The sequence below is a fragment of the Carcharodon carcharias genome, chromosome 4 (genome assembly GCF_017639515.1).
Source record: "Carcharodon carcharias isolate sCarCar2 chromosome 4, sCarCar2.pri, whole genome shotgun sequence".
Classification (NCBI taxonomy): Eukaryota; Metazoa; Chordata; class Chondrichthyes; order Lamniformes; family Lamnidae; genus Carcharodon; species Carcharodon carcharias.
The window spans coordinates 128,708,099-128,730,358 of record NC_054470.1 but is presented as its reverse complement, the minus strand read 5'-3'; the positions used below and the strand labels follow the sequence as shown (position 1 = coordinate 128,730,358).

Below are 22,260 nucleotides of genomic sequence, written 5' to 3'. Positions count from 1 at the left end.
AGGAATTTGAGAGCAAGGATGAGAACTTAAGTATTGAGGAGTTGTCAGACTGAGAGCCAATATTGGCCAGCAAGCACAGGTGATTGAATAGGACTAGACAGGAGTTACGATGCTGGCAGCAGAGTTTTTGATTAGCACAGATTTATGTACAATGGAGGATGGGAGAGGTGGCTGGGTGAGCATTGGAATAGTCAATTCTTGAGGTAACAAAGGCATGGCTGAGAGTTTCAGCAGCAGATGAACTAAGGTCAGGGCAAGGTCAGGCAATGTTGTGGAGGCGGAATTTGGCAGTCTTGTTGATAGAGTGGATACGCAGTTAAAAAGCCACACAAGCAAATACTGTATGTTTATCTGTTTCAGATTGGCAGCAGAAGCAGTGTCTATTCCCCTGAAAGCAGTGTCCGGAAAACAGGTTCTTACATCTATGAGCAGTTTATGCCAACAGATGGTACAGATGTGAAGGTGCGGATATTCAAATATAATCTTTTTAAAACCATAATGCACTTTTCAGGCTACAGTCAACATAGGATTTGAACCATTTTATTTGCAACGGCATCAAAAAGTTGTTCATTTATCAATCCCAATGCTCTGGCAAGATTTCCTTTGCCTTGAAGGAAAAATAATTGATTTGTTTTTACTGTATTTCCCTATGCACTATAAAGTAATATGTTCCTTGGAACAACTTACTTGATAGAAATAAACTGCACTTAAAAGTCAGTCTGTTTTGCCTTTCTCGATGAGGCATTCTTACTATTTTCTGAGGCCCAACAGCAATCTTGTGTATAATTTTTGCTGAAAAAATATTTTTCAAGGTTTACACGGTTGGTCCAGATTATGCTCATGCAGAGGCCCGCAAATCACCTGCTCTTGATGGTAAGGTTGAACGAGATAGTGAAGGAAAGGAAGTTCGCTATCCTGTCATTCTAAATGCTAGAGAGAAATTAATTGCTTGGAAAGTCTGCCTTGCTTTTAAGGTAAGTGATAAATTAATCTAATTGTAAGCATGTATTTTTTTCTAATATTTGGCTCTGATGTGAGTGATTAAATCTGAGGTTACATGTTGTGGAGAAAATGACCATAATTCAAAAATTAAAGAACATTGCACTTCTGAGTATTTTAGAATTGTGGTTTTGTAAAATTCTTCACATATCTTGGGTGCAAAATTTGGATACACTTCAAACTGATCCTTGAAATCATGAACATGTTTTAAAGCATTTGTGGGAAATGTCATGACATAATTGGCTTTTTCTGCTTGTGCACTGCAAGTTAATTTTAATTACTCAGGTACTGTATAATGCTGAAGTAGCTTAAAAATTTACATTGTCATCATGCACATTATTTTTTAGCATTTATATAATACTCAAATTACCAGTTTTAATCTGTATGAAATGTTTTAAGCCTGAAAATTGCAGAGTATTGAATTCCATTTGGGAAAAAAAATACGTCTGTGCCCATTTTGGTGATATTGGAACTTTGAAAAAACAGAATCTTCTTCAAAACAAAAACAGAATTACCTGGAAAAACTCAGCAGGTCTGGCAGCATCGGCGGAGAAGAAAAGAGTTGACGTTTCGAGTCCTCATGACCCTTCGACAGAACTTGAGTTCGAGTCCAGGAAAGAGCTGAAATATAAGCTGGTTTAAGGTGTGTGTGTGGGGGGCGGAGAGATAGAGAGACAGAGAGGTGGAGGGGGTTGGTGTGGTTGTAGGGACAAACAATCAGTGATAGAAGCAGATCATCAAAAGATGTCAACGACAATAGTACAATAGAACACATAGGTGTTAAAGTTAAAGTTGGTGAAATTATCTAAACGAATGTGCTAATTAAGAATGGATGGTAGGGCACTCAAGGTATAGCTCTAGTGGGTTTTTTCTGCAATTTTCAGGCTTAAAACATTTCATACAGATTAAAACTGGTAATTTGAGTATTATATAAATGCTAAAAAATAATGTGCATGATGACAATGTAAATTTTTAAGCTACTTCAGCATTATACAGTACCTGAGTAATTAAAATTAACTTGCAGTGCACAAGCAGAAAAAGCCAATTATGTCATGACATTTCCCACAAATGCTTTAAAACATGTTCATGATTTCAAGGATCAGTTTGAAGTGTATCCAAATTTTGCACCCAAGATATGTGAAGAATTTTACAAAACCACAATTCTAAAATGATGCTGCCAGACCTGCTGAGTTTTTCCAGGTAATTCTGTTTTTGTTTTGGATTTCCAGCATCCGCAGTTTTTTTGTTTTTTTTTGTAGAAATCTTCTTCAGCCCAATGTGAAACCTGACATTAGCAATATAAGACATAAATGATTTAACTTCAAGCAGTTGGCATTGAATTATCAGTTAGCTGTTGAAATTGAGCTGCAGCATCATGCAAATTTGGGACAGTTGTCATTTAAATACTTTAAAAAAAAACTTTCCTTGCATTTGTATTCATTATTACTGAATTGATATTAATTTTCCTCTACCTATCTTGTTTTTGATAGCAAACTGTTTGTGGCTTTGACCTGTTGCGAGCTAATGGCCAATCCTATGTCTGTGATGTTAATGGCTTCAGCTTTGTAAAGAATTCCATGAAGTATTATGATGATTGTGCAAAGATTTTGGGGTAAAATCTTTATTTTTTTAGTATTGTATTTCTTTCAGAGAACAATGTTGAGTTTGGAACAACTTTAAGAATGAGTTATTCTCTTTGTGGCAAAAGCTTAGTGTAATTAATTGGTATTTAGAAAAATCGGTGTACAGTTCTTATGCGGTAATATGCTACATATGTGAATTGCACTGAAAAGCAAAATAATTTTAATATATCTCAAGGAATGGAGGCTTATCTCAGTGAATGTAGCTCAATAACCATCTCCTTCACACACCTATTGGTTTTGGTTCAGGGGAGATATGTGGCATCAGATTGTTTTTCCAATGTGTCTGGTGAGCAGAATCATTAATCCAGCCCCATAGAGAGACTGATTTTGCAGATTTTATTAAATGTTTATTTACAGCATAAAGAACTTAAGATATTTTATTGAGTGATCTTAAAATTATGTTTATTTAAAAAACATAGCTCCAGAAGCAAGCCCTACCCACAAAACCTAGGCCGAATTAATTGTTTTGGGAGTTTCTGCTAATTGTGCCTGTAAATATTTAATTTAATAAGAAACTGATTACTGTACACTAATGAAGACAGTGGATGGTTCTGCACAGTTTTTAAAGTCATTTTCATTTGTTTAAAATCAGGTTATTCATAGGTGATGGATTACATAATTGTATTAAAAAATACTTATTTTGTATTTTATTTTAGCTGTATTAAATGTACAGCATTGGCTGACCACTCTTAAATATATCAATGAATGTATGCAATGAAAAGAATAATTATTTTTTTGAAACACTGTCTGATGGTGCTGGTTCATAGAATATTTTTTTGTGGTTATGGAATCATAGAATAAAATCATGGAAATTTACACATTGGAGGCTATTCGCCCATCACGTCTGAGACAGCTCTTTGAAAGAGCTGTTCAATTTAGTCCCACACCCCAGCATTTTCCCCATAACCCTGTAAATTATTCCTCTTGAAGTACATGTTCAGTTGCCTTTTGAAAAATCCTTTGAAATATGGTGCCACTTTTTTTGGTTGTATGTTCCAAATATTAACAACCCTATGTGAAATAAATTCTCCTCATATCATCTCTAGTTCATTTTGCCAGTTATTTTCTCCTTACTTACTCTACCAAAACCCCCCCAATTTTTAACACCTCTATTAGATCTTCTGTTAACCTTTTCTGCTGTCAGGAGATCAATCCCAGCTTCTCCAATTTCTCCACTTAACTGTGCATCCTCAGCCTTGGTACCATCCTGGTAAACCCCCATGCCATCCTTTCATAAGTTTAATGCCCAGAATTGTACACTACTCCAGCTGATGCCTAACCAGAGAATTTTAAAGGTTTTGTGTGACTCCCTTGTTTTTGTATTCAATGCCCCAATTACAAAGCCAGGCATCACATATGCGTTGTTAAACACTTTATCGCTTGCCCTGCTTCCTTCAAATATATATGAATATGCATCCCAAGGTGTCTCTATTCTCCTTTCATTCACCACCACCTTCAAATATCTAATTTTAAATTACATAAACAGAAAGTGCTGGAAAAACTCAGCAGGTCTGGCGGCACTAGTGGAGAGGGAAACAGAGTTAACCTTTCGAATTAAGTCAGCCCTGCTCAGTTTATCCAGCATCCGCAGTATTTTACTTTTGTCTGACCATTTAAATTATACTGCCTCTCCCTGTTGTTGCTTCCAAAGTGCATCAATTCACACTTATCCACTTTAAATTATACCTGCCATGTGCCTACCCATTTTATGTCTGCCTACGTCCTTCGGCCTCTTGTATTGTACTACTATTGTATCCATTAATCACTACCTTGCCTAATTTTCAATTGTCTGCAAATTTCAAATTTGAACTCCCTATACCCAAATCCAGGTCATTGATATAAAGCTAGAAAAGCAATAGTTCTGACAACTGGTGAGCCCCGCTGCGTACTCCTGTTAAGTCAGGGAAACCATCTATTCACTGTTAAAACATGTACCCTCTGTCTCATATCCCTTAGCCAATTTCAGACACCAATTACCAGCATCCCTTTAATACTGTGTGTTTCTATTTTCTGAATAAGTCCATGCAAATGATTTTGAGCAAAAACTAGAACGAAAACTTCACTTTAAAAAATGAGTGTAACTGTATGTGCAATTTTTGTCCAGATTGCCAATTGCGCCTAACGTTGAAACTCTTGGCCATCTACTGAGTACAAACAAAAATACCAGGCTTTTTTATTGCAATGATAAAGTAAAATTTTCTTTTTCGTTACTAGAATGCAAACATCCAAAAGTTTTAGCTAAGTCTCAAATTGAAAACTTTATATGTATCTCAGTTTATGATTTGCAAATTAAATATTCAGTTTTGGGAAGCATAAGCCAACCTGTAATGTACAGAATTAAAATTATTTCACTGATTTACTGTTTCATGAATATGATTATTTATTTTACAGAAACATCATCATGCGAGAGTTAGCTCCACAGTTTCAGATTCCATGGTCTGTCCCTACTGAAGTGGAGAACATTCCTATTGTACCCACAACATCGGGCACAATGTGAGGATACTTCAGATTAATATTACTTGTAGGAAGAGTAACTAGCAAATTTGGATTGAAACAATTTTTTTGTGATTGAGGGAATTATCTTGAAGTTTGTGCTGTGTGTGTGTATATAAATAGTAGTTCCTAGATTTGTAATTTAATTCAGCTTGAATAGTGTATGTGCATCTTGAAATGATTTCTAAGAATTCAGCCAATCTGCTTTATGCCTAACTGTGTAGGATGGAGCTTCGTTGTGTAATAGCAGTCATAAGGCATGGGGATCGAACTCCAAAACAAAAAATGAAAATGGAAGTCAGGCATCAGAGGTAAGGCTTAATTTAATTTTTGTCCTTAACTGTAAAAATAATGATTCGTTAATTATCAATGTTATTTTTGAGAGTTTTCTTTGCTTTTTTTCTCTATTTTCACGTTCAAACTGTTCTGCAAATAACACTGCTACTAAAGACTGAAGTCGATGTCAGCACAACATGGTACAAAACCTCCTTTATCTTTGCTGGAATGTTGAGCCTTCAGAATGTATATTGATTAATTATTGGTGTTGTTTCTTCATAACATAAAATATGATGTTAGATCTTAACGTAGGTTATATAAGCAGCATGCTTGAGAATGCAATTCATGCATTTTACCATTAAATTTTCTCTGTAAAATCACGATGATTTAACAGATCAATTTTAGATAAAAATGACTAAATGCCAAAAGAACTATTTGAGCATTCTCAGCTGAACCTCCAAACACTTCACTCAGTGCAAAGGAAAGGTAGATGTATATTCTTTGTAGTGTTAATACGGATTCCAGCCTTGTGCAAGGAGGAGAGGGTTGATATTGGTGAAAATAATTACTGATTTACCAACATGCTGGTTGTACCAGTGAAGTCATTTTTCAAATTCTTCTAACTAATGCCTTTCTGTATGCTAACTATCTTGTGACTCAGTAAAACAAAAATGCAAAATGAAGGTATGCAAGGAAAATAATAAAGTTTGAAAATTAGCTCAGTATTTAACTGGATGAGTTAATTATGTGACCACCTCCTAGGTCTACGCTTAATGTCTGCCACAACCCAGCCTATGCAGTCTTTCCTGATAATTATAACCTCTCACTTTGGTATTATCATTGTAATCTTTGTTATACCCATCCAATGCCTTTATATCCTTTCTGTAATGAGACCAGACTGAACACAGTACTCTTAAGTGTGATATAGCTAAGTGTTTATGCGAGTTTTACGTAATTTCCCTGCTTTACAATTCCATTTCTCTGAAATGATCCTCAGTGCTTTTGTTTGCATATTTTATGACGTAGTTAGCTTGTGTTGCAATTTTAAGTGATTTGTGTACAGTCCTAGATTCCTTTGCCTCAACTGAAGTCCTGCTTTCCAGCCTCTTTATTCTTCCTACTGAAATGCACCACTTTAGACTTACGAATATTGAAATGAATTTGTCACTTCAAGTTTATTAATGCCTTTTTTATATTTTGTTGCCGTCTTCCTTGTTTAAAACTATATCCCAATTTGGTGTGTACTGCAAATTTTGAAATTGTATGTCCAATTTCAAAAGAGTCCAGTTTCTGTAAATGATGAACTACAGTTATCCTAGCACCAATCCCTGTGGAACACCACTTCCCACCTTTCTGCTGCCTTAAACAAGAGGACATACATTAGTCATAACCTTACAAGGTATCACTGATCTGCACCAAGCTACTGTTCCACAGAGAGGCAAGAGTGATGTGCCTCCAGCCAGGAGAGGGATGATGGCAAAAGGGGACATGGAAGTAGGAACTCCACTCAATGTTTCCATGACTCACCCATTTTCCTCCCTCCTCAACTCCATTGGAATACTCACCAGGTGAAGAATGTTGAGTGACTTGTTCCTCCTCCACTTCTCGGCCTCGTCACTGCACACTATGATTATTGTAGAGTCCCTTGCTGGTGATTACTGAAGGATGTCTCCAGACTTGTCTTGAAGATGGTAGATTGTGTCAGCCATAGCTCAGTTTATAGCATACTCATCTCTGAGTCAAGATTATGCCCCACTCCAGACACTCGAGCACAAACAGGTGCACACTTCCATTGCAGTACAGGAGAATGCTGCAGCCTGAGGTGCCATCTTTCAGTGAGATGTTAAATGAGGCCCAGTCTACCCCCTCGAGTGGAAGTAAAAGATCCCATTGTACTATTCAAAGAAGAGCATGGGTCTCTCTGACATCCTGGCCAACACAGTTTTCTCGACAAATATCACTAATGCAGATTATTTGGTCATTATCACAATGTTGCCCCTGGGACCTTGCTATGTGCAAATTGGATGTGGTGTTTCCTACACCACAACAATGATCACACTTCAAAAGTAAGGCAGTTCTTTGGCTGTAAAACACTTTGAGAAGCCCTGAGGTTGTGAAAGGCACTATATAAATACAAGACATTTATCGTTATCTTTCAGAGTAGCTGTTATAGTGTAGCTGTCAGGTCCAGCAGGTAAGTAGACCCAGAAGGCTACAGATATCTGCAACCGCCTAATATTGTAATCCCAGTCTTCAGAAGCACTGCTGTTCTGAGAGGTCAAGGAAGCTGAGCCTCTCTGTAGCCTGTTAGCTCAGTATGTACCTCCTGTGAACTTGACAGCTCTGTTACTTCCTACCCTGTTGTCCATCTGCAGCTATGCTCAAAGCACATCCTTGCTGCTGTGACTGCTAATGGACTGCAAGTGACAAAGACAATCAAAAGCAGACTTGTCACTAGTCCTGGTGTTCTCTACAAACTGTACAAATAAGCCTCTCATAACAAGCGCTCTCACTAAAATTTTCCAAGAAGAAATGAGCCGTGAGCGCTGAGCATTTATTCATATACTGTCATATGAGCAAGGAACAGGGGTAACCATTCAGCCCCTCAAGCTTGCTCTGCCATTTAATAAGATCATGGCTGATCTGATAGTAACCTGAAATCTGCATCCCACCTACTGCTGATAACCTATCACCCCTTGCTAACCAAGAATCTATTCACCTCTGCCTTAAAAATATTCAAAGACTCTGCTTCCACCACCTTTTCAGGAAGAGAGATCCAAAGACTCTCACCCTTCGGAGTGAAAAAAATTTCACCTTATCTCTGTTTTAAATGGGCAACCCCTTATTTTTAAACCGTGACCCTTAGTTCTAGATTCTCCCACAAGAGGAAACTTCCTCTCCACATCCACCCTGTCGAGGTCCCTCAGGATCTTATATGTTTCAACTTTTAACCCATCTTTCCTCCATTTTACTGACGAGCATTGCTTTCAAATCACTACCAAAATCTCAAGAAAGCAGCCTTATTTAAATATGAAGGGCACACCTCTCTGGGGCTGGTTACACAGTTGCCCTGATATCTGCTGCAGTTAAAACAGAAACAAAATTTCTCCAGGAGTGTGTGTGGGGGAGAAAACTTGTCATGTGATAAATAGTTTTATTTGAACAAGTGACTTTATTACTTTTCTGTTATTTTTCCTCCTCCCTTCCCCACCTCTATTTTTTTTAAATGTAGATTTTTTGAACTCTTTGAAAAGTACAATGGATACAAAGCAGGAAAAATAAAGTTAAAGAAGCCAAAGCAACTACAGGCAAGTTTTTACTTCCTAACTTTCTAGTATAATTTCAAGTATACCAATCTTAGTGGATCCTCATTTGGTATTTCACAAATATTAAAGAACTGCATTGATGGCATAAAGCTGAGGGAACAGCCTTCCCAGAATATAGAAATACACAGCATGAGCTCAACTGCCTTGTCCAAATGCTGGTAAACCATTCAGCCTCTGCAACTATGACTTCAAGGTCCAGCACTCAGCTGCAAACAAAAGTGGCACTTGGATGTTAGTCTTATGCACTTCATTTTTCACATCGAGTGCTTCCTTCTCTGGAGTGATGCCACAGTTCCAAATCATTGTCAGTCAGTGTTTCTCTGGTTTCTTCTTGCATTCTCTTTTCCTGCTTTAAAAGTTCCAAGGTATATAAACATATGCCAACGGATATCAAGAATTTTTTTCTTTGTCCTTTCATGGGATGTGGGTGTTGCTGTCAAGGCCAGCATTTGTTGCCCAACTCTTGAACTGAGTAATTGAGAGTCAACCCCATTACTGTGGACCTGGAGCCACATGTAGGGTAGTCAGACGAGGTAAGGTTGGAAGATTCCCTTCCCTAAAGGATGTTAATGGACCAAGTGACAATTTCGTGGTTACCATTACTGACACTAGCATACAATTCCAATTAATTTAATTTAAATTCCAACAGCTGCCATGATGAGGTTTGAACCAGAGCATTGGGCCTCTGGATTACCAGTCCAGTGACATTACCACTACACTACCGCCTCCCCTCTTACGCTCTTTAAGTTCAGTTGAAGCTTTTAGTGCTGACATTAATCCTAGCAGATCTCTTGCTGTGTTGTTGCTCATACGAGTCAGAGGTTTTATAGGAACCTAAGGGTATTATGAAAACCAGTGTTACCAGGGGCACTGGCTTATTAGCATTGGGGGCATGTGGCTTTGCAATCTATCCACTTTGTGGTTGGCTCCCAGGGTTTAGCAACATGGGGCTCCCATAGTTCATAAATATTGGATGAGAACATTGGAGCATCTCCTGGGATCTGGAGGCCATTAGAATGAAGTTCACAATGTCTGGGGAAAATATGGAGTAGTTAGAAAATTTGGCAGCACTGGAAATGTGATGTAGGGGATTGTGAACTCAAAAGGTCAGAGGATCGAGGAATGGGGGAAGGAGACCTTGAGGTTTAGCAGGATGTGGGAGGAGCTTTGAAGAACTGGCCATTGCTGAGATCTGTTAGAACTGGGGGAAGTTTAACACCTTTCCAGTTGCAGGATGGGAACCAGGATGATGAGACCCAAACTACAGATGGCTCATCTCTCTTGCCACATTGTTGGCTAATTCTTATGTTGTTGATTTTGAGCTTTTAAGTGAAATTTTTCTACTTGTTTAAATTATACATTGAAAATCATGGCTTGGAATACGTAATTTGCTGTTACATGCACCAGAATGAGGAAATGGAAAAGTTAATACACTATTAATGAGTTTGCTAATTTTTATAGTCTTTAATCATATTTTTCAACAAATATTACATTATGGAACACTTGATAATTATTTATGCACTTATTGATATTTAAAAAGATAATTAAGCCATAAAAATGGTCCAGGAGAGTTTTTTAAAGTTTATCTCTTTAACCATCAACAAAAAAGCCACTAGCAACTGTAACCACTCTTAAAAGATACTTGTTTCCAATTAGTTCATAATATTGAAAGCACAGTTGTAATATATTTACTTAAAATTCATTAGTTGATATGAAATCTTTGCCTTTTCCCTAATTCCTTAATTGCTTTTTGGAAATGCACAGCAACTCAAAAGTTCACATGCTTACTGGTGATGTGATGCACCCTTCTATCTTTCAACCCCTGTTGATGCATAGACTGCGTGCTGGATATCCCGAAAACAGCATATGCTCAGAATGCACCAAAGTGGTTCAGGGTATTCTTATTCTTTGGTTTTCTCTCTCTCTCTTTCTTTCTTGCTCTCCCTCTTCCCCCTCCCTTTCTCTCCCTCCCTCCCTTTCTCTCTCTCAAAATGCAATTCTGAGATGGTCTGAGGGCTTCATGTCAAAGGCATAAAATATAATTTAATGGTAAACCTAATCAATATATGAAATTTAAAACAAAAAGTTGTTTGAAGGTTTTCATGGTGAGAATAGTACCATTTAAGTTGCAATTTGATCTGAAAAGAGCAATTGTTATAACAAAATAGTTCCTTAAAAGAACTAATGTTTGTAATGGGTTAGTGCATGTCAACATACTTGCTCTGGCCAGTACATGTTAACATTCTTGCTGTTGATTGGTTGGCTGTGTGGAGTGGATGGTAATGTGCTTTTTCAGTAAGACTAGCTAGATGTCACTGATAAGACTATTGTCCTGGGGGGATGGTGTGACGTTGGTAGATCTCTGTAGTTTCCCTGGCGTGTCTTATGTGCCAGTGTATGAAGGTGAAATAAGCCTAAAGTTGGATTACTGGACAGGATGACTATTAAATTGAGCACGTTTGATGGCTGACTCATCCCAATTACTGTTTGAAGCAGGTCTTATGTTTCTTGAGTCTAATGTGCAAGCTGTGGCCTGTTTATCCAAAGTAGGTGCACCTATGTACTATAAGATGGTTTCTCATCTTTGTGGGTGTGTGGAATGGTGTGGAACTTCTTGTTTCATGAATTCCTAAATCCATCGACTTGAGTATACATTGGTTCCACCTTGCCCAGACTACAACGTACTGGAGGCTGACTCTTGTCTTAGTAGAAGTAATTGTTTTGGTGCAATCCTAACCAGATTTCTTCAGTCATTAAGTGGATTCAGCAAACCGTAATCAATTCGTCAGATGAAATGGTCATTCTCGACGTCAAGTCACTACACACTAATGTGCCTGTCCCAGAAGCTTGCTTAATCATCAAATAATGTTTGGATGAAGACTTCTTATCCAACAGAACTGCAGTGTCACAGAATCCAATTTACGATCTTCTACTGATGTGCCTAAACTCAACATCATTTCAGTGGTGAGGTTCGTATTTCAAGCAAACAAATGGTGCTGCTACGGGATGTCCATTGTCACCAATCGTCACTATAATCTTGATGGAAGAGTTCAAACAAGTAGCACTTCAATAAGATCGTCTTAAACCTGAACTCTGGCTTTGACATGTCGATAACCCATTCGTCATATGGCAACATGATAGGAAAAAACTTCATAGTTTCCTACAACATCTTAACAATTACCATTCAAGTATTAATTTTATCATGGAGCTGGAACAGCAACTTTCAATACCATTTCTTGATGTTCTCATCACCAAATCTTAGAGCAGAACACCAATCCATTTCCAAATACAGCATGACCTGGACAATATCTAAGCTTGGGCTGACATGTGGCAAATGACACTCGTGCCACACAAGTGCCAGGCAATGACCATTTCCATCAAGAGAGAATCTAATCATTGCCTCTTGACATTCAATGGCTTTATCATCACTGAATCCCCCATTCTCAACATCCTGAGTGTTACCATTGACCAGAAACTGAACTGGATTAGCCATGTAAATACTGTGGCTACAAAAGAATGTCAGAGGCTAGGAATCCTGTGGTGAGTAACTCGTCTTCTGACTCCCCAAAGCCTGTCCACCATCTGCAAGGCACAATTCAGGAGTGTAATGGAATACTCTCTGCTTGCCTGGATGAGTGCAGCTGCAACAACACTCGAAGCTTGACCCCACCCAGGGTGATGCAGCCCACTTGATTGGCACCCCATCCACAAGCATTCACTCTCTCCACCTTCAACACACAGTGGCAGCACTGTATACCATCTACAAGATGCAGTGCAGGAACTCACCAAGCTTTCTTAGAACAGAGCCTTCCAAAGCCTATGACCACTACCATCTAGAAGGACAAGGGCAGCAGACACATGGAAACACCACCACCTAAAAGTTCCCCCCCAAGCCATTCACCAACCCAACTTGGAAATGTATGGTCGTTCCTTCACTGCCACTCCCACCCTAACAGCACTGTGGGTTTACCTACACCACATGGACTGCTGTGGTTCAAGAAGGCAGCTCACTTCCTCCACCTTAAGGGCAATTAGGGATGGGCAGTAAATGCTGGCCTAACCTGTGACACCCACATCCTGTGAATGTATTTTTAAAAATTGCATCGTCTACTGTAAGCCCACTCATGCAGACAGATACCTGACCTACCAATCTTTCCATCATCCCTTCACCCTCCTGTTGGTTTGCAACATCCTCATTAGAAGAGCCCACAAGAAACATCTACAACAAGAGCTTTGCTATATTAATCTACACTTCAACTCAGTGTATTCTCTTCACATAAGATGAACGCACACCCACCTGTTACTCGTGCCATAACAAATACTTCCACCAAGACAAGAGTCAACCTCCTGTACACCGGTTCCGCCTTGCAGAGACTACAAGATATACTCAAGCCAATAGACATAGAAGTCCGATACAATTCATCTAAGAAACTCCTCACTGTCCTTCGTATTCACAAAGACAACAAACCTCACAAACCAGGAATATACAGCAGATCATGCAATTATAGACTTTTCTGCATTGGGGGCGATGGTGGCTTAGTGGACTAGTAATCCAGAGGCCAGGTTAATCCCCTGGATACATGGATCCCTATCCTACCATGGCAACTGGCAGAATTTAAGTTCAGTTAATAAAATCTGGAATATAAAGCTAGTCTCAGCAAAGGTGACCATGAAACCATCATTGATAGTTGTAAAAACCCATCTGGTTCACTAGTGTCCTTTTTTAGCGAAGGACACCTGTTGTCCTTACTTGGTCTGGCCTGCATGTGACTCCAGACCATTGCCATGTGTTTGACTCTTAACTGCCCTCTGAAATGGCCGAGCAAACCACTCGGTTCATGGGTAATTAGGGATGGGCTGCAACTGCTGACCTTGCCAGCAGTATTCTCATCCCATGAAAGAAAGAAAATGGGGGAAATGGGCCTCTGTCTTCATAGTGGTCTTGAGGAACATCAAACCTGCTTAAAACAGTGAATGGGACTAGACCACTATCGTCAAACATGCTCAACTTAATAATCACATCCAATGGTCCAACTTTAGACTGATTGCATCACACACACATGTGGCAGGGAGGTGTTGGAGAATTACCAAGCCCACACCATCTCCCAACACAGCGACACTTTCAGCAGTGACATCTGGCTCCTCTTACTGAAAAGCACCATGCCATCCATTCTACACAGTCGACCAATCAGCAGCAAGCAACTTACCATTCACTGACCTATTGCAGCGTAATAGCTTGACTACCAGTGGAATCCTGCCCATATTCCCATCCTGCACTATATGTAACCATCTCTTTCACCTGTTCCAGTCATTCCTCCAGAGGACAGGCAAAATGTTGAGGCCTGTCAGTTGCTCTAAGTAACTCTTTTAAAGTAACAACTGCTCTTTTCAGAGTAAATTTCATATGGTATAACTCTAAAATCATCTTACTCGATTTTATTTAAAGCCAGTATTTTGTGGTCATAGCATGGAATTGTTTCATCATAGGGTGCAACATTAACGGTAAATTCCTACAAAAACATAATGGAGCAGCTGTAGTCACATTTAATATTGGACAAACCCATAAGAACTTGTATAGAATTATCAAATGGAAGGATGATAGTAGATAGATAAATAATATTCTTTATGTCTATATATGTATATGTGTAAGATGAAATATAAAGCTGGTTCTAAAACATTTTTCCAATGTGCTTCCAGGAAGTCTTGGATATTGCAAGGCATCTTTTGGCAGAACTGGGCCAGAATAATGATTCAGAAATAGAAGAAAGCAAATCAAAACTTGAACAACTGAAAACTGTGCTTGAGATGTGAGTACTGTACTAGCATCACAGATATTCTAGTCTAAAATATTTATTATGTTTAAAAGAAGTGGCTGCGGAGATTGTATATGCATTGGTTGTAATTTTCCAAAATTCCCTAGATTATGGAAAGGTCCCTTCAAATTGGAAAATAGCAATTGTAACTCCTCTCTAAGAAAGAGGGAGACGGAAAGCAAGAAACTACAAGCCAATTAGCCTAACATCTGTCATAGGAAAAATGCTTGAATCTATTATTAAGGAGTGTATAGCATATTAAGATTAAATCTTAATGCAATCAGGCAGTCAACATGGTTTTGTGAAAGGGAAATCATGTTTGACTGATTTATTAGTGAGATTTGAAGAAGTAGCAAGCTATGTGGATAAAGGGGGACCTGTAGTTATGGTGTACTTGGATTTCTAAAAGGCATTTGATAAGGTGCCATATCAAATGTTACAACACAAGAGCTCATGGTGTAACTTATTAACATGGATAAGTGATTAGTTAGCTAACTGGAGGCAGCGAGTAGGGATAAATGGGTCATTTATGGGCTGGCAAGTTGTAACTAGTGAAGTGACATGGGGAGCCATGCTGGGACCTCAGCTATTTAGAATCTATATAAATGGCTTGGATGAAGGGACCAAATGTATGGTACCTAAATTTACTGATGACAAAAAGATAGGTAGGAGAGTAATTTGTGAGGAGAACATGAGTCTGCAAAGTGATATGGATAGATTAAGTGGGTGGGCAAAAATTTGATAGATGGAGTATAATGTGGGGAAAGGTGAACTTGTCCACTTTGGCAGGAAGAATAGAAAAATAGTATGTTATTTAAATGGAGAGAGATTGCAGAACTCTGCTGTACAGAGGGACCTGGGTGTCCTGGCACATGAATCACAAAAAGCCAGTATGCAGGCACAGCAAGGTAAATGAAATGTTGTAGCTTATTGCAAGGGAAATAGAATATAAAAATAAGGAAGTTTTGCTTCAGTTGTACTGGGTGTTGGTGAGACCATAAGTGGAGTACTGTATATGGTTTTAAGAAAGGATACAATTGTGTTAGAAGCAGCTCAGAAAAGGTTCACATGACTGATTCCTGGGATGAGGAAAGGTTAAAAGAATGAGAGGTTTTCATATTGAAACACAAGATCCTGAGAGGACTTGATAGGTGGATGCTGAGAGGATGTTCTCCATTATGAGAGAGACTAGAATTAGGAGAGACGGTTTTAAAAATAAGGGGCCTCCCATTTAAGGTGGAGATGAGGCGAAACCTTTTCCTTGAGAACCATTAGTCTGTGGAATTTTTCTTGCCAGTGAGCAGTGGAAGCAGGGTCATTGAATATTTTCAAAGCTGAGTTCGATAGCTTTTTGATTGACAATGGAGTCAAAGGTTATAGCGGGTAGTGAGGAAAGTTGAGGCCGTAATCACATCAGCCATGATCTTATCAAATAGAGCAGCAGGCTCAAGGGGCCGAGTGGCCTACATACCCTCATTCGTATGTTCTTTTATTTATTATATATAAAAAACATATACATATATATGTTTGTTTATATAATAAAGAAATGCTTGAAAGAATGAGTCATTTAATGTAATTGACCTGCATTTTGCATGGAGAATAAAGGTAAGGCTAAAAGAGCTCATGGTCATTAGGCAGAAAATCAGGCAGCAACTTCTGGCATCTGCGCATTCATATTTAAAAATAGAAACCTGGAATTTGTTGTAAGGGATACCTCGCCTCTACACAATGTGCTAATAGCCTCAACAATGAAGTGGTATGAAATTGGAGCACTTGTCCACGGTTCCCCATTCAGTCACCAAAAGATTTAGGACTGATGCATTCAAAAGGAATGGTCATTTTTAATGTTATGATGATAACTACTGACAAGCAATCTTTGTGGTCCTGAAGATTAAATTTCACAATTGTGTGGGATCTCATTCCTTGAAAGGTTAATTTGTTTTGGAAACCTTTTTTAAAAAATAAGTATATATTTTTAACTTTTTCTGCCTCTTAATCCCATCAATATTCCTCAATCTTTATTCCGTTTTCTATGCATGATTTGAACTTATTGTATAATTCCTGGCTTGGATTCTATAGCTGCAAAATTTGGCTCTGTAGTGCTGCTGGTATCAGTGCCATGGAAGCCCAAAAAGCAAAATTAGCTGCTATATTGCTTCCGTTCACTTGGTACACCATGCATGTAAGGGTGCTAGCAGGGGCATGCCATGCATGTGCTGCAAGCATGCAGATTGAGCAGATCGTGACGCCACTCAGTGCCAAACAAAGGCTTGATGCCCTCTCTTAAATACTCCCAGCATTCGGCTACATGAGGGAACCCCGCCAGCGCTGCTTAGAGATCAGCATGGGACTTTCAGTGAGATGCTTTTTGTCTGTCTTTTGCTATTGAAAAGTTCTGTGTTCAGCTTTGTTTGGGGGGCGGGGTCCTTTAAAAAAAAAAGTAATCAGAAGGGAGTGTTGTTGGACTTCTACAGGGAGTGCAGAGGACCTGAAGGCCTGCCAGTAAAAAATCTGCTAGCCCTAATGAGGGCTATAGGCCAACAAGGGCATGGATCACTGGTTCCAGAAAGGGGAAGCTCTGTGCAGGAGGAGGAGAAATGGGGGCTCTCAGTAGAAGGCTATTCACACCAAAGGTCTTCAGAGAGCACTTCTTCCTCTGCCTCAGTTAAGAGCAGGGCCTGAGGTAGCTATGTTTCCAAGAAGGGGGTTACTGAACTGTACTGCCTCCTCCAAGCAGACCTACAGTTGTACAGCAGGGTGAGGACTGTACTTCTAGTGGCCCTCAATTTCTACTCGGTAAAGCAGTGATTTACGTGTACTACTTTAGTTAGGGTACGGTATTTGCTGCTCATTATGTGATTTCCTCCACAAACACAGATTTGCAGAATATCTCTATTCAGTCTGCAAGCGTGACCCTGAGCTTCTGGTGGCCTGCCATTGTAATTCTCCATCTTGCTGACATCTCTGTCCATGACCTATTGCACTGATCATTTTTTTGTTTCCCTGTTTCTTTTCTTGCCTCATCACTATTTTCTTTGGTCCTGTGTATGGTGTGGCAGGTGGTAATTGCAGGATATAAAATTCCCAAAAGGAAATTTAGCCAAGCTATCAAAATGATTTGCAATTTGTATTTTTATTACGAGAACGTACGTGCACTGAAGTCAGAACCACATTTGGAGATTTTAAATATTAAAACATTTATTAAGAAAAAAACGCTTAAACACACACAAGATTATAGTTACACAGTTAAGTTTAGTGTTATAACATTTCTACTTAGCAAGACTCCCAAATAAACACCCTTCTACCAGACACCAGTCCAAATAGATACTTAATCTATGAAAAATCCATTAATATTACACAAAGCACCTACTGTTGCTACAGGACGGTATTTTGCAACTTCTCTCTAGCTGTCACTCGACAATTGAAATTCCAAGGCTTTTAACGAAATCTTGCCTTCTAGAACACGCCAGTCAGCGGCAAGTTTTGCACTGTAATGCACGCCACAGTCATTGAGATGAGCAGATTGCACAACATTTTGTGGGCTGCCTGCCTGACCTCAAGTCCAGAGGGTAATTGTGCAGCACAATCCCTGTTCCCGCCACTGTCCCTTATCCAATTTTTAGCCCTGCGTTTGTTAGAGTATTCCTCGATCTAGAAGAATTGCAGAGCCTTGCTGTTTCCTGCTCTACTCCCACATTCCACAGATTCCCTGTAGAGGGTGGTCCACTGGGTTAAATGTTGAATTAGAGTAATTTTTCACTCAAAAGCCTGTAAAAACTGTGGACAGCCATCAGCGAATAGAGCAACTAATGTCATTCCTTCACCACTGAGCACAAAATCCAGCCCAGTATCTGAAGGATTATGATGTCTGATGTTAAACAATGGAAACTTCTTGCTGTTGTTAAAATATTTATTTTCCTGTTCGTGTAATTTATAGTTCCCAGTTAAATTCCTTGAATTGTGACATCAGGTTTTTAATGCTCCATTTCACTGCATTGAAAGCTGACCTGACGTCAGAGAAAAATTAACTTTAGAATAGCCCTAAACTTCTGCTCTTCTTGTCATTATCAAGTGTACTCACTTCAGGAATAGTATGGTCATTGCAAAATGTTAAGGTTCACCTCTGCCCAACCTAACATGCCTAACCTCCTACAGGGATGACACTTCTGCATTTCTCTCTTGCTATCCACCCTATGGCTTCTCTGTATTGCCAATTTAGTGCATATTGGCAGCAAATCTGCTCTCTTTAAGAATAACTGTCTAAAATAGTTCACGTAGGAACCTTGCAGTCAACAAATACGAAATTTTTATTCTATAAATCTGAGCTGAACTTAAACCCGCAAGTGAAAGGTCAGTGCCTAAGCCTTTATACCATCCAGTCCCATATCCTAGAATGTACACGCTGTCTTGTGCAAATGTTTTAGTTGACAGGCAATATGATCGGTGTAGGTTTGGAGGGCCGAAGGGCCTGTTCCTGTGCTGTACTTTTCTTGTCCTTTGTTGTTGTCTTCATTAGATGGCTGAGGATCATTTTAAACATAACTATTCCACAAGTAACCAATTTTGGGCTCAAGATTTTTGCTTCTGCGGTGCATTTGAAGTGTCTCACGCATACGGTTTGTCATTTATCAAAAGGCAATAAACTACATTTAACTGAACAATGGTGATTGTCTTGAATATGGCCTTACAGGTAAGAAAGCCACAAGTGGAGAGCTAGCCACTAATGAAGAGCTAGCGGACACCAAATAAAAAGTTAACCAGCAAACAACGGAAGGATAATTAATAAGGCTAAGTAATTGCTCAAACTATTCTTGTGAAAGTGATCCATTCACCGTGGTGGGTTCTCATTAACCTGAGGCAATCGTATTGAAAACAAAATAGTTAATAGAAACACACTACTGATTTCTGTGAATTACTAAGTTCTATAGAGTCGCCTATTTTGTTTTGGAAACTTGTGCATGGCTGTTTGCTTTTATAGACTTAAACACACAGAAGCAGGAGAAAGACAATCAGATTTCCGAAGCCTGTTTCGCCCATAAGCTGGATCATAACTGATCTGTGCCTCAGCCTAATTTGGCCGCCTTTGCTGCAGATCCCTTAGATTTTTGTTCAGGGAGGATACTAATTCAAAAATTTCAATTAATCCACAGACTTTGAGGGAGAACATACCAGATTTCTCTTTGTATGGAAAAAGAGCCTCCTGATTTTAGTCATAAATTACCTGGCTCTAATTTTACGCACGTGATCATACGCATTAGGAGCATGAGTAGACCATTTGGCCCCTCGAGCCTGCTCTGTCATTCAATAAGATCATGGCTCAATTTTTTGTTCTGCCTACCTCCAGTAACCTTAGATTCTTGAATAATAAGGGAGTCAATTTTCCTCTGCCTTAAAAATATTCCGTGACCCTGCCTCCACTGCTCTCTCAGGAAGGGAATTCCAAAGATTCACAAGCCTCAGAAAAAAATTCTTCTACTCTTGTGTTAAATGGGCCACCCCTTTATTTTTAAATTGTGCCCCCCCCACCAGTTCGATTTTCTCTCACAAGGAGAAACATCCTTTCAGCATCCACCCTGTCAGATCCCCTCAGAATTCTGTAATCTCTCTCCATTCAAATAATATGCTGCTTTTCTATTCTTCCTGCCAAAGTGGATAAGTTCACATTTTCCCACATTATATTCCATCTGCCAAATTTTTCCCCACTCAGTTAACCTATCTATGTACCTTTGCAGAATCCTTGCGTCCTCTTCACAACTTACTTTCCTACCTATCTTTGTCATCAGCAAGCTTAGCAACCATACATTTGGTCCCTTCATCCAAGTCATTGATATAAATTGTAGTTAGTTGAGGTCCCAGCACTGATCTCTGTGGTGCTCCATTTGTCACACCTTGCCAACCTGAAAATGACCCATTTATGCCTACATTCTGTTTCTTGTTGGCTAAACAGTTCTCTGTCCAGGCTAATATGTTACCCCCTACACCATGACCCCTTACTTTGTGTCAAAACCTTTGATGTGGCACCTTATGATGTCTTCTGGAGATCTAAATACAGCACATATACAGCTTTCCCTTTATCCATGTTGCTTCCTCAAAGAATTCCAATAAATAAAGTCAAACGTGATTTCCCTTTCACAAAACCATGTTGAATCTGTCTGATTGCATTGAGATTTTCTAAGTGCCTTGCTGTAACCTCCTTAATAATAGATTCTAACAGTTTCCCTACAATATATGTTAAACTAACTGGCCTATAGTTTCCTGCTTTGTGTCCCCCTCCTTTCTTGAATAGAGGAGTCACATTAGCTAATTTTCCAACCTGATGAGAACTTTCCAGAATCTAGGGAATTTTGGAAAAGTAAAATCAATGCATCTAATATCTCAGTAGTCATGGAGGTCTATAGCGCAGAAAAAGGCCCTTTGGACGATCGAATTTGCGCTGGTCAAACGAGTACCTAACTATTCTAATCCCATTTTCCAGCACTAGGCCAATGGCCTTGTATGCCATGGCATCGCAAGTGCACATCCAAATATTTAAATGTTATGAGGGTTTCTGCCTCTACCACACTTTCAGGCAGTTAGTTCCAGATTCCCACCACCCTCTGAGTGAAAAAATTTTTCTTTACAGCCCCTCTAAACCTCCTGCCTCTTACCTTAAATCTATGCCCCTTGATTATTGATTCCTCCACCAAGGGGAAAAGTTCCTTCCTGTCTACCCTATCCAAGCCCCTCATAATTTTATACACCTCAATCATGTCCCAGCTCAATCTCCTCTGCTCCAGGGAAAATAACCCCAGTCTATCCAATCTCTCCTCATAACTGAAACTCTCCAGCCCAGGCAACATCCTGGTAAATCTCCTTTGCACTCTCTAGTGCAATTACATCCTTCCTATAATGCAGATTCCAGAACTGCACACAGTACTCTAGCTGTGGCCTAACCACCATTTTTTACAGTTCCAGCATAACCTCCCTGCTCTTATATTCTATGCCTCCGCTAATAAAGGCAAGTGTGGAGTTTTTTAAGACTCCAGGACTTGGGGACTTGTCAGCTTTTAGTTCTAATACTATTCTTAGTACTTCTTTCCACTCCCTTCTCCCTCAAACTGAATATGAAGTTCAATCATATTATGATCACTGCTGCCTAGGGGCTCCTTCACAATGAGGTCATTAATTAATCCTGTCTCATTGCACATTATCAGATCTAGTACAGCCTGCCTTCTGGCTGGTGCTAGAATGTGCTGCCGTAAGAAACTGTCCCAAAAACACTATGAACTCATCATCCAGGGTACCTTTGTCAATCTGATTTGTCCAATCAATATGCAGATGAAAATCACCCATGATTATCGCTGTACCTCTCACATGCTCCCTTTATTTCTTCCATATACTCTGTCCTATTGTATGGTTACAGTTGGGGGGGGGCCTGTAAACCACTCCCACAAGTGACTTATTACCTTTACTATTTCTCATTTCTACCCAAACTGATTCTGTCTTGACCTCCAGAACTAAAGTAATCTCTCTCAATTGTACCAATGTCATCCTTAATTAACAGAGCTGCCCCTCCACCTTTCCTAGCTTCCTGTCCTTCCTAAATGTCATGTACCCTTTAATTTTCAGGTCTTTGTCATCCTGCAGTGATCTCTTTGTAATGGCTATCAGATTATATCTCTTTTTTTCAATTTGCCCTGTCAGTTCATCTGTTCTACGAATGCTATGTGC

At 39.3% G+C, this 22,260-nt stretch overlaps 1 protein-coding gene across 9 annotated transcripts in view; it reads left to right on the top strand.

Annotated features, from left to right (window-relative positions):
- Positions 1-22,260, top strand: part of ppip5k2 (diphosphoinositol pentakisphosphate kinase 2) — a 210,519-nt gene that overhangs the window by 39,241 nt on the left and 149,018 nt on the right. For all 9 annotated transcript variants that reach the window (XM_041185638.1, XM_041185641.1, XM_041185640.1 and 6 more), the window contains exons 7-13: positions 361-462; positions 813-974; positions 2,490-2,611; positions 5,034-5,135; positions 5,360-5,446; positions 8,644-8,719; positions 14,435-14,544. In XM_041185638.1, coding sequence (XP_041041572.1) covers positions 361-462; positions 813-974; positions 2,490-2,611; positions 5,034-5,135; positions 5,360-5,446; positions 8,644-8,719; positions 14,435-14,544 — 761 coding nt within the window. The remainder of the gene's footprint in view (positions 1-360; positions 463-812; positions 975-2,489; positions 2,612-5,033; positions 5,136-5,359; positions 5,447-8,643; positions 8,720-14,434; positions 14,545-22,260) is intronic.